The following is a 13,976-nucleotide window of genomic DNA, read 5'->3' on the forward strand; positions in this document are numbered from 1 at the left end:
TATTGAGTGGCCACCATGAAGCTCAAAATTTACCCACTACATTCTTTCTCTAAGGGTATCTGAAAAAAATAGTGTATGCCAGAAAATCGCGTAATTTAGACACTTTGAATACAGTGATTAGGAAGGAGTGAACTTCCGTGCGAAGCGATATGTTGCAACAGCCTATCACTACTAATGCTGGCGCCCAATTAACATATGAAATGACATTAAAGTCCATCTATTTGTCTCAACATTACATCAGCCATTCAAGAAATATATATTAAATCTCTAAACGCACACCATGACGGCTTCCTGAACTTCCACATTGGTTATTAATCGCCCACCAACCAGTAGCTTCTTCAAAAGTCTGAAGACCATTCCAGGTGGAAGCCGTCCAGGTGGATGTATATTTCAGTACTTGGGAGACAAGTTTGTTGCTCATTTTGAACATTTGGACTGCTGTTATCGAACCTAGTGGGCCAAACTCATAGTTGTTTCCGTGACAGACAGCTCATTAAGCAAACAAATGAATTTCTGATGGTGGAATGCCCTTTAGACGCAAAAATTTAATCACATTAGAACTTCAAAGTTTAACTATGTTTCCATGGGCACAACCATCTTCCAACGGATATTGCAAGAATCTGGCACAATGTGTGCACTATCTAACGGCTGTGTGAGGAAGTAGTGGTCATCTGCTGCAGTTTGGCAAGAACTCCGAGCTAGAGGAAGAATATGATACCCGTGAGAGGTTGTTACCTTACTGTTTGAAACTCCCAATGATTTCAAACAACCTGACAGTTATGCGAAAAAAATATCCTCTCCTTATGTCACATTTATTTCCGTACTCATACTCGTGCTTATCTAATTAAATTAAATTGGTTAATCTTTACAGTATCTGCTTTCGATTTTTTTTTTTAATTTACAATTCTGTTACTATAGTCTTCTACATAAACGCAAAAGTTAATAACCATTATAAGTTTTGTATGTCATACGTTTGGAATCCAGCGGAAATAAAAAGTGAGTTATGTTTCACAGTGTGAAGCTGCACTAGACTTACAAACTACAGGAATTCAGTACTCAAACTTGGAGTAGTACATCTATAACTACTAGCTGCAATAGATTAATAAGATCAAAGATATAACCTATTCCTCGGACATTGAATCCATATCAAAAAGTCATTACTTGCTAGCAAAAACATTGAGCTAGAGGAGGAATATGACACCGGTGAGAGGTTTTTGCTCTATACCGATAATGGTTGAAACCGGAAATGGTTAATATCAACTAAAACCGGATTGAAAAGATGCTTAAGGGAGGAAACAGAAAATACTCTTAGGAAACTGCATCTTGACATCTCTTACAGTTTTTGCACTACGGAAATTAGTATTGAAACCGGAAATAGTAGTAATTTTCAACCAATTCTGGTTTTGTGAGAGAGTTACGGGTTATTGCATGTTTTCTTGATACCCTGAATCGATTACAGAAAGTCGTTTGTTGCTATATACTATCATTTTCTTCTATGGCGAAAATATTGCAACCGGAAATCGTTAATTTGAACCATCTCCAGCTTGAATAGAAGGTTAATGGAGAAGGCGGAACCTATTCTTAGAAAGCTGAATCAATTAGAGAAAACCGCACCTCAATATCTCTTACCGTTCTTGCTCTATGAAAATCAGTATTAAAACTGTAGTAGTAGTAAATTTTAACCTTACCGGTTTTGGTAAAGTATTGTGGAATGTGATAGTATATTTCCTTGAGAACCTGAATCGTATGCAGAATATCGCGTGTCGCTATGTCATATTATATATTTTGTTCTATGACGATGAATGTTAAAACCGGAAATCACTTTTGGTTTGAATATAAGGTTAACAGAGGAGATGAAACCTACTCTTGGGACGATGAATCAATTGCAAAAAACACATCTCGGTATCTTCTATCATTTTTGCACTATGATAAATAGTACTGAAACCGGAAGTAACATTAAATTTCAACCACTTCTGGTTTTGGTAGAGTGTTTGAAATAATTATAGTATGTTGCCTTGAGACGCTGAATTGCTTACAAAAAATCACTTCTCGCTGTCTGTTAACCGTTTTCGTTCTATGGGGATAAACGTTGAAACCAGGGCCGGATCCAGGATTATCTGAGTGGGGTTCACCAATAACTACCAGTATATTTGAATTAAATTTGATTTTTTTTAAATGCCTTTAGGCATCTGTGATATGAATGAGGAATTCCTTTGGAAATGCTAACTGTCTGTTCTCGATGAATTATTTTCTTTCAACCTTCAGAAAATTGACAAACTATTGATTTTGCAAAACTCACTGCAAGTTTTTCACTTTAGATAGTGTATATTTACAACGAAGGGGGTTGCACGTGCACCTTTGCACTCACTCCCTAAATCCGGCCCTGGTTGAAACCGAAAATGACCATTTGAATTACTTCCGGCTTGAATGAAGACTTAACGGAAGAGATGAAACCTAATTTTGTGACGGTGAATCGATTCCAAAAAACCGCATCTCAATCTCTCTTACAAATTTTGCTCTGATACATGTCGACAGGCCGACGGACGGACAAAAAAAAAAAAAAAAAAAAAAAAACGTTCTATAAGACTTCTGACACTTATGCATAGTAGTTTGGAAGTCTAATAATGGCGGAAATAGTAGGGGGATAATATATGTTTGATTCTTCAGACAACTGGTTCTATGTTTTCTTCTTCTTAGATTTATTAAGGAACCAGTCACAGATTGACCGCCAAACTGGAATTTCTCTTCGTGGCTCATAAAGTTTATCAACTTGTTAAATCAAAGTTGGTCGCAACACGAACGCTAATATTTTGCTCGCAAACTGCAATGATCGCAAACAGTACGGAATTTTCCTTATAATGACAGAATTTATCTTATACTAAAACAAGGAACAAACAGCACATTATCGGAAATACTACAAACGGAAGTCGCTAATGGAAAAGTATTAAGTAAGTGATTAATTGGTATTTAACATTCATTTTCAGTACCGAGGATACCTGACACCAGATCAACTGTTCAAAGTAGGATCTGAACCATTGGCGTCTCTGGCATGTAAAATTTGAGGGGGACATCAAAGGAAATGATCTAACTGCTAGTGAGTATCTAAATAAATTAAATTAAAATAAAATATCGAATATTTCGTATTTCAAAATATTGGGGGGACGCGTTCCCCCGTCCTCCCCGCCAGAGACGCCAATGATCCGAACCACTTCTCAATAGTTTGTCCAAGACTTTGTACCCTTACCGGAAAGAACGTAAGAAACTTAATTATTTTCTACTAAATATCAATAACATGTTAATGTTAATGTAGAAATTACCAAGTTATTTTAGTTACACACCTTTGGATTTATTTGCAGTGAATTAATTTACATTATATACTCATGAGAAACCATCAGACGTTTTTATCCAACGTTTTAACGCACAATCTCTCGATTTCAAGCATATTAACGTTCACGTATCAAAGTTATGTTCGACGTACATAGAAGACTTAATTCCCAAATAGTACTCCATTACAACTGACGACATGGAAAACAAGCTAATAAAAATCTGAACTCTTTGTTTACGAAATCTATTCAAGCTAAGTTTCGATCACACATTCATTCTTAGTGTTTATGAGATACCGCTGCATAATTTCATACCTGCTTCACCAGACCGTGAACTTAGCAACGAAGTTTTTAATACATGCTACATCTCTTATATTACTTGGAATTAGCTAGTACGTGAATACGTGTACTGTTACCGTGGAAATCTGATTTGATGCAATATTAATGCTCGTGCATACAGAATAGCGAAACCTATTTACTGAAACTTGTTTTAAAATCTGAGCTATCTTGTGTGGTTTTCGCAGAAGCGTCAATAACAGTATTACAACATGCCTCCTCAGATTAAGAAACATGAGTGCTAATTAACTTGCCTACTGTATAGTTTAAGGAATACCTTTGATGTGGGAGACCTGAATTCGATTCCCGGTAGAAGGTAATGTAGTTTGGATCCCACTTTTAAGCTCCAAGTCTACGTCTCCTACATCCTCGCTACATAAAGGGACGTTGAATTTCAATCAACCACGAAGATATACTGCCACAGAAGAAATTTTATTATATTGGATCCTAACCTCTCATATCTGACAATGTGCTATAACTGTGATTTTAACATAATACAATATCTATGCATATGAAATAGTAAAGCCCATTTATTAACTGAAAATTTTCGATACTTTACCCTTTCATTATAAACTTCGTCTCTAAAAAGTGGAATTTGTAAACTTTCGATGCTAAACTTAAGGAGCAATTTTCACGTATTACGGTTCAATTAGGGTTTTTCACGGAAAGAGTCGAAATTACAGAAGAAAAAGGCCTGGCGAAAATGGTGTTTGTTGCAATATCTGGCATGCGCTGCTCAACAAGGTCCATGTTTCACACAGCCTTAGTGATGAAATGAAATTTCAAGTGATAATCAACCACTCAACATTCTTATACCAGAAGATCTGTTAAATACATAACCCTAATGTAAATCAATTGTTTAAAGTATCACATATCATACATATTAGTACTTACCTCTGGTCTGGATACTTCTGACGTCTTTCACACCGTCATCTAGGAAACAACAAAAAATTTGCATGGTTAAAATTTGTGTTGACTTACTTTAAAAATAATAATAATAATAATAATAATAATAATAATAATAATAATAATAATAATAATAATAATAATAATTCTTTGCACGATTTAAGTAGAATGAACAAAATAAAACAAAATTTGAGTGAATAGGGGATTACATGCTGATAAGTATAGAGCTCTACAACAAAAATTATTATATACACTTATAATTATTCATATATTATTATACTTAAATACTTATTATATATATTAATGACTTACTGTACTGAAGATTTTACGTCGAGCTCTGTCTATATGAATAGCATACACTATCTCGTAACAATAGTTATATGCCTAAATAGATTAGCGATCTCATTAATACAATGCATGTGAAGGGAAAAAGAACAATTATGTACATATTTACAGCAATATAGTCTATTGTAATTCTCGAAGTAGTCTTCACTTAAATAATGATCAGACAATAGGAGGGTTTCCCACGAGACGAAGGACAGAGAATTTTCATGACGAGATAGGAGACGGGACAGTTCTTCCAATAGAAACGGATGCATTTTACGAGACGAGATAGTCTCGCTTGTCTCTTGAGCAATCTTAGACAATAGGGAAATATTACTTTTCGCCAGGGTTTAAGCTGCAATAGCTATATTAGTGAAATGCGAAAGCATATATACAGGGTGATTCGCGCAGATCTCTATCTGTAACTTCTGGCTGCACTAGACGAATAATATCAAAGATAGAGCTTGTTCCTCAGACGCTGAAGACATAGCCGTATATAAAATGTAAAATTGGCTGTCGCTATTAGTTTCTAACTATGGCAATGTGTTGAAATATCCTTGGTTGAAACCAGAATTAGTTAATTTTTACCATTTCCGGTTCGAACAAAAAGTTCATGGTACTATAATATGGAATCTATTCTTGGCACGCTGGCTCGATTTATATATATAAAGCTGACGATTTCTTAGTTTTCGGTTTGATACATGTCAACAGAAGACGTAATCGTTTTTTATTATTATTATTTCCAATACTAATGAATAGAATCGTTTGGAAGTCTACTAAAGAAAAAAGGGTAGGGTACGAAGTAGAAAAACAAGTGTTAGCAATGTACGTACAGTCATGGATTCACAAGTAGTATGCCTGTATAACCATCAACTACACTTTAGATGTTCTTGTTTGTCTGTTATTTTATCCATGTTAGGTTACGTAAGACTTCATTCTCCTCTCCACGCGATTTACTGAGAAGCGGAGCACTAAACATTCAGTTGGAAGCGACAGTCTTAAACGAGTCAAAAGATACATGTGAGCTCAGTTCTGGATTATACAATAAATATGGCCAAATCATCGTCTCACAACGAACATCAAAAATGTTCTTCATCTTTCCATAAAACACAAGTAAACTCATCGCTTCCTTGCTGAAGTATATGAGCAGGAAATAGTGTTGTTAATTTCATTTCTAATGGTTCTGTGCAGTTTATCCATTGATTTTGGAAGGTTCCTACACATCTTATCATTCTGGTAGTCCAGAATAATTTAGGCCGTAAGACCAATCTTTTCTAACATGATGCTCTATGATATAATAGCTATCATGATCATTATCAACAAAAGCAAACATAAAGAACAAGGAACAACATGAAATTTGGCTTTATTACAGCAAGTGGTGATATGCAAATAAGAACATCGATAGTTTGACAGATTTGCTACTCGTGAATCCAGCACTCGTATACTATCAAACACTTGCTTATTCCTCTCTCCTACTTTATCCCTTTTTCTCATTTGCTCTATCTGTTCCCTCTATGATTTCTACAACCGTATAAGCGTCCTTCTATGTCCAGTTGGGAATGACTACCATAAGAAGTCGGCTAGTTATAAGTTCCATGGAAGTACTGAATCTGGTTTACATGTAGCACCCTCTTGTTGAAAGCAGACAGATTTATTTCTCCATAATCCCCCTCATAGGCAGTCAGATCCAATGTTACGTTCATTAACTTTAGCCAAAAGGAAAATTATACATTAATGAAATGATAACGGATTATCCTGCATATTTCTGAAGATTCTCTTGAGCAGTCATTTTCAGCTGCCCGATATATGAGGTAAGAATACCAGATAAATGCAATAAACATTAGAGCACAGGAGGAGAAGGACATGGCATAGGACAGATGGAATAAGCAAGTGTTCACAGTGTTCGTGTAGCCATGAATCCACATGTAATATGACAGCAAATCTACCGTCAACACTATCGATGTTCTTGTCTCGCACTCATCATGTTTGTTTCTGAACACCAGGTTTTCTGCTTGCTGCCCTGTATCTCCCAGTAGTTTAAAGGGAAAAAAATGAAATGAAATATTTCAGTTTTATGTCCCATGATTATGCCGGCTAGGCTAAAGGAGACGGTGATGATGAGAAATCAATGCAATGGTGGTATGAATAAAGTGGGAGGAAACTGGAGAACCCTGAGAAAACCCACACGAACACGGTGTTTGTCCATCACAAAGCTACTTGGTGTGAGCTGGGGTTGAACCAGGGACCCCACGCATCAGTGGTAAACGCTCTACCACTGCGCCACTGTAATAACTATTTCAAAAATTCTGCAAACTTAAAATGCCAGCTTAAAATCTGCTTTGCATGTTACAAGTTCAATCTTTTCAAAAATCAAAGTTTGAAAATAATTTGGCACCAAAAATACTACGAACAAACGTGCGGAACTTAACATTATGGTTCATTTAAGGAGTAATTCTTCCAGGGATCCATTATCTCTACTTACAATAGCTAAATAAATGGAATGTAGTAGTAGTTTCGTAGGTACATGAATGAAGGACAAGCATCAATTACGTAATATTTCAATCTCGTAAGAATTTTTCCACGACGCAAGTGGACCACTGTTGTAGGACCAGTTTCGACCAGCAATTAACAGATGATCATCCTACAAATTTCTCTTTTCTTTTCTTTTTATGACTTTCAAGCTAAATATGCTTGTCTGTCTACCTCTGTACATGGCCAACTAGATGCCAATATGTATTACGAGAAAAGAGAAACAATGTATCCATGAATTTAATTAAATTTCAGTGATCATAATTTGACGTTCACTTTGTTTTCGGAAATCCCATTCTTTCAAGATGAAGGTCACTTACTATTTAAAAAGTATTATATATAATTTAACTAAATAAGCACGTGGCCAGTAACTGAAATAAGTAGATATTCATAATTCTTTATGGCTAATCGTACTTATGTTTTATACATGGAACAGCAAGTATGGAAAGAGAATGTTGCTATAAAGCTCTCTATTTTAAAATAGAAATATAAACAGACATTATTGCTTTCAAAGCACTCCCTTGGAAGTCTACATACTATTGAGAAAAATACACTTGTAGCCTCATTCTTTGTACCAGAGTCGAGTATCAGAGTTTTTCATATCTTTATAGATGTTGTTCACACTGCAGATTTTTTTACAGGAAGAATTTCAGTTACGGGAAATAAAACAAAGAGGATAGGAGACATATTAAAATGTGTCTTCTGGTCAAAATTTTGATTGTAGAGAATCTAGTTTGGAATGGTCATTCTGACCATTTTTCCTTGTGTATCTTTTTTTCCTTCTTAAAGTGCCTTATGGTTAGAAGAAAAGAATCGATCCGCCATTCCGGCTCAAAGAGCTTATGAGATAGCTGGTGATTCAAGTGTCATGTTTAGGGATGCCCATGAGACAAGAGTTAAATCTGCCTTGTCTCAAAAAATATCTATGCTGCTATTGGAAGAGTTGTATCTCGTCTCGTGTTCAACTGAACTTCAACCCTATCTGTGTCTGCCAGAACCATATCACTGGACACTATTCGGTCACTCATTCACTGGATAATGTTGGGTTGCATACCAGTAAAATGTTTCATTATCCCTGCTCACCGTCGTGCCAAATTACAATAGTGTGAGCAACATCGTGACTGGGACCAAGGAGATGGTCCAATGCTATTTCTCAGATGAATCACGGCTCTGAGTGACAAGTGATTCTGGATACCATATGGTATAGAGAGAACGGGGGTGTTATCCAGAACACTCGTGAATGTGACAGGTTTGCAGGTCCTGGAATTATGGTACGGGGGCGCATAATGAAAATGGAAGAACTCCACTGCTTTAAGTTCGTCTTTTCTGTAGTGCAGTGGGTTCTCATTTATTTACATACATAACAACGTCCATCCACACAGAACTGCCCAAGTTGCAGAAGCAATGGAGAGTAAAGACATCAACTGTAAGGATTGGCAAGCATATTCTTGATAGATAACATGCTTGGGGGGCTCTCGGGAGACCAGTTGCACACCCTGGGCTCTCTAGACTCTTAAAACTTCTCTTAACGATGATTGGAACAACATACTCCCAGGTTCCCCCTGAACACTCTCATCAACATACACTTGTGGGTGGCAACATGCATTTTATGTTCTCCCCGATATAGCTTCACATAACCTTTTATGATTTATCACACCCTGTTTCTTTGTACAAAGAGAAATACAAGCCATCTTTTGACGATAAAGCTAGACTAATGTGTAAAGACGTATCCGGATCATGATCTCAAAATTTATGAGTTAATATACGTATGTCTATTCCTTAGCAATTGTGAAGATGATTACAATGCATCAACAAGAAATCAAAACACACATTTGTTTTTCATGCTACCTGATTTTGCTGTTTTATTTTCTTGGTAACAAAATGCTAATTTATTTTGGTTCAAAACCAAAGAATGTATACTCAATTTTCAAAGCAGAGTGACTCATAGGCATCCAGAGAAGATAATTTTCAACTGATCGCTCGTTCAACATTTAAGCCATTGTTTGATCCAAATAACTTCTGGGAAGAGAAAATAAAGCATATTTACTCTATAGTATTAATAAAATAAAACTGACCAATGCACTAAACATGTATTAACAATACAATAACAAAGAAACTAGAAAATGTGTATGCCAAAACAATTAACAACACATATTCTGAATCACGTGAAGATATCGATATTAACGAAGTTTTTTTAAAAAGGGTTTTCTCTTATATATATATATATATATATATATATATATATATATATATATATATATATATATATATATATATATATATATATATATATTTAAAAAAGGCTAAAAGATCCACAGCAATAAAAGAGATCATTGACGTTACAACATATAATAGCGTGATTCTCAAGAGCATGACATGTGTGTAATTTTACACACATGAACAGGAACTTGGTTTTTGTTCTAGCTAGAACGGTAGTCAGCAAACATATCACGATACTTCTACCATTCATTAAAGGCAACGAAACACAGTAATAAACAGCCATTTTGTACCTATAAAACAAAAACAAATTGCTAAAATTGGAATATTAGTAGTACGATTTTGAAATCGTAAAGTTATTTCAAGTAATGTAACAATAAAATATAAGAGGAGAAATAAAAACCTAACAAACAACGTAGAGTTATTCAATTACACCAGCAGAGGTTCAATTTTCCTATAAAAATTATGATGCAAATATATAATGTTTGTCTATCGTCACTTTTATGACAACTATCCAATTTAAGCAACGAAATTACATGTTAATATTCATATTGCACGCAAATGTATGTTGGGACCTTCAGTTTTAGGGTCAACTTGTATGTGACCATACACAAAAGAACATTTGCTACCGATCATTACTTTTTCTAGACCATCTACTACTATTCACTACCTTTCACTTCCTGATACGACTCGTTTGGCAAATTTTAATATACATTTACAAACTATTAAGAACGTTATTTTTAAAAACCTCAATCAATTACTTTATTTATTCGGAGTTTAACGTTCCTTTTTAACAACAAAATTACATCATATTTGGGACATATAGCCTAATGTGAAATTAGAACATGTTCTCGTACCAAACATCGAACCCAGGTTTTTCCCGCACCGAAAATGAGGAAGCTAAATGCCTTTTTGCTAGTCTAGTGACCAAAGCGCGCGCTTTTTGTGTACGGGGTTCCGATTCGATTCCCAGTAATCATTGAAATTTGAATGCATTACGCAGGGGCGGATCCAGGGGGGACAATCGCCCCCCCAGAAGAAGAAACTTTCTTATTTTATATATATAAATAAAACCCATCCCAAAGTTTGGAGCCCTTAAAAGTAGCAGTATGACAACCCCCCCCCAGAAGTCGGCTCTGGATCCGCCCCTGGCATTACGGTGGTTTGGTTTCCAGCGTCTCATAGCCTTGCTGCTGAAAGGGACGCTAAATGGCAATCTAACCAATCACGCAAGCCTTTGTTAAGTGATTAGCTTCCTCATTTTCGGTGCGGGAAAAACCTGAGTTGTTCTGGAGTTGCCTTTTGCTGTTCACAAGAGCACGTGAACTTCCAAATATTGTGCATTGTTTATTCCTCCTTAATAATACAAGTGCATTATATTATCACTCCGTTCCTTTCTTTCTTTTTTTTTCTTTCCTGTAACATTACAATTATCAGAGTTTTCTTTCGATTTTAAATAGACTCCGCTTGCTTTTCCCTCTTGCTTATATGCATTCCATCATCACACCACGTTCACTACAAGGCTGCGAACGTGATAGCCTAAACTCTTTCCAGCCTTAGAAAAAAGTAGATGTAAACAAACCCACCTGACTACCAGTGGATCGGTGACCAGTGATTGGTTGTTGGTCTCACTGCACTAGTATCCTACCGCAATATAATCCCTACTGAAATAATAATTTCAAATAAAAATATCTGAATTTATCCTGCATTTTGTGATAATAAACGCAATATGTATAATATTTAACAATAGTTGCAGCTTTATATTAACCTCACCCGTAATTTGACATATAGTATTTACTGCGCATGCGTATGTGATCTCGCGCTGACCCCGCTCATTTGAAATTGTAGAATGCAGAGTTCCATGGCACGATGAGTAACAATACCCCATCACATCACACACGTCTCGTGTTATACAACAGAAAAGAGGACAACAAGAACAGAGGCAATCTCGTTTATATGACTATTTAAGAAAATAGATATTTTGAATATAGCAGTAGTCACTGTCAGTGCGTTAATTATTTACCTACCAACCGTAGCCTTGTACTTTGGAAATTATGCGATGACACCTAGCAGACGATCTTGCTGTTCACGCTTTTCGCTGCCGAAGCACGTGTGAGCCGCGGAGTAATACATTTCGCTTTGATTACGTGTACTTTCTTCTACGGCTGGAAAGACTTTACTGTATGTGTAATGCAGTGGAGCAGAGGAACTGCGGCCTCCCGACATTCAAAACAATATCTGAACGTGCAGTGTTCACTAATTTTTAGTCATACGACCCTTTAAACAGAATCAAGGAATTTAACGTTTGCAACTGAAAATAGATTAATATACGCGGTAGTACATAAGTCATTTTTTCAATCAGTTATCTGCATTTCATGTCCCAATTTCTTATAATAAAAATTAACTAACGGAACACACAAAATTACAGCTTTCCGACGTCGTACGAGGGGAATGGAAGGTACAGAACCCTTCTCCAGAGATTCTTAACTTAACGCAAAATAAAATTAAATTTCAAGTTTTTTTTTCTTCTTTTTTAAACATATGTATAATCTCCGATTTTTCTTTCGGATATGGTTTTCCTGCCTAAATAAACTGAATATTTGTTAGAAAAGCCAATAGCTCATGAAAATATACTGTTATTTGTAACACTGCTACAATGGTAAAAACTTATCTTCTCTATCATGAGAAACTAAGGAAATTTTGGAACTGATTTTCTTATTTCAATATTCTTCTTTTAACATATGCGAAATAGAAAAAGACGAGTACTATTATTTGCAGTAACGTACGTTCAGCTGTAACACTTCTGACAAAACTGCGGCATTTTTTTTTTCACAACTTACTTCAGTTTAGGATTGTAATACGTGATGCGCTGAGACATGATTATTTCTATGTATTTCAAAGAGACAAAAGTGAAAACGTGTGTGGTGGTACACTAGTTGATTTTATAAATGCTTGTATTTATATTATTTCTTTTCCATATATTTTATATTGCAGGAATTTTTGGCAGATATACGTTAGACCGTTTTCATAAATATAAGCTATATTTATGAATACGGTCTAACGTATATCTATACCTCTATTATATCCCGGAATTAAAGTAAATGTATGCTGATCTATAAAACTATTAAGTGGGTAAAAACGCAGTATTATCTCGTATAGGCCTATCCTCCATTACATTCTGGATAAGTTCGTAGTGTTAAGTTTTCCTAAAACGTTTCCTCAATACCTGTGAGTCTAAGGCGTTTCATCATCAGGAGGTGAAAAAAGTAAAATGTGCCGAAATTTCAAAATTGAATTAAAACAATAAATAGCTGACAGTTTATGAAATGAAATGAAAACATTATTGTTTTACTTTCCCTTGCCTGTTACTTGAAGGGAATTGGCATTAGATCTGAAGATTGAAAAGTGTAATGGGTATTATATATATATAGGTATATTATTTCGGTTAAATATTTTGTTCTAGGTTTTTATACTTCCTACAACGGTGCAAGAAAGTGAATACAAATTTGTCATTTTAAAGAAGAAAATTTATAGCGTCCCGGATTTTCACTTCTGAAATATAGCATCCCTACCTTTGTGCCATACCTCGCCGGACTTTTGGATCCATATCTTTATCTTATACTACCAGCGCTCTACTTCAATCACGTACAGCAACACTGTTATGTTATTTTCAAACCACGCCACGCCTGATTTCTTCAACCTACATCCTCGTTTGGGAAAGAAGGAGAATGTTCCGCCAGGAAATAAATAAGCTTATCATGTAACTAGTTGTCAAGCCGCAAAAAAATAAAATAATGTGTGACGCCGTCGGAAATATTCTCTCACTCTCATGTACCCATATATACACGCTTTTGAAGTAAACGAAGCTAGGGCAATAAAAGTCTGCGGTGAACTATAAGAACGTGGAAGCGGGGCAAGATAACGAGACCGGTTCTCCCAAGCTCCCGGCAACCCACCAGACTGCATTTTCAACGAACACCAAGTAGCTGTCAAACTCTTTCACTTTCAACTGGATCACTAAAGACTTCACAGCAGCCTTCTCGCTACGTTATCTTCCCACAAGATGCCAAGCTTTTTGGCTTCTAATTGTTATTCTAAGATCTTCTTCGACTAAAAATGACAACCGTATCACCACAAGGAACAGTCTCAATAAGCTTGATGAAGGACCATCAAGGTAGAATCAGAGGGGTATTCAACGGGAAGAACGTTTGTCTAAATCCTTTTCAAGTTACACCAACAGAAAGCAAGTACGCTGAAGTAACAATAGATGCATCAATCCAAGAATGAAAGAAAAAACCTACTGTATTAGGCATCACATTTATTCATGCAGCCTAGTGGCAC

At 35.8% G+C, this 13,976-nt stretch overlaps 2 protein-coding genes across 3 annotated transcripts in view; one reads left to right on the plus strand and one right to left on the minus strand.

Moving 5' to 3' along the window:
- The window catches only part of LOC145690007 (uncharacterized), an 865,423-nt gene that overhangs the window by 660,787 nt on the left and 190,660 nt on the right, over positions 1-13,976 (minus strand). For both annotated transcript variants that reach the window (XM_081764484.1, XM_081764482.1), the window contains one exon: positions 4,554-4,592. In XM_081764484.1, the coding sequence (XP_081620610.1) occupies positions 4,554-4,592 (39 nt within the window). The remainder of the gene's footprint in view (positions 1-4,553; positions 4,593-13,976) is intronic.
- Positions 1-13,976, plus strand: part of LOC145690008 (uncharacterized) — a 321,281-nt gene that overhangs the window by 147,203 nt on the left and 160,102 nt on the right. The gene's annotated exons all lie outside the window — the stretch shown is intronic.

Source organism: Thermobia domestica, chromosome 7, assembly GCF_964235325.1.
Source record: "Thermobia domestica chromosome 7, izTheDome1.hap1.1, whole genome shotgun sequence".
Taxonomy (NCBI): domain Eukaryota; kingdom Metazoa; phylum Arthropoda; class Insecta; order Zygentoma; family Lepismatidae; genus Thermobia; species Thermobia domestica.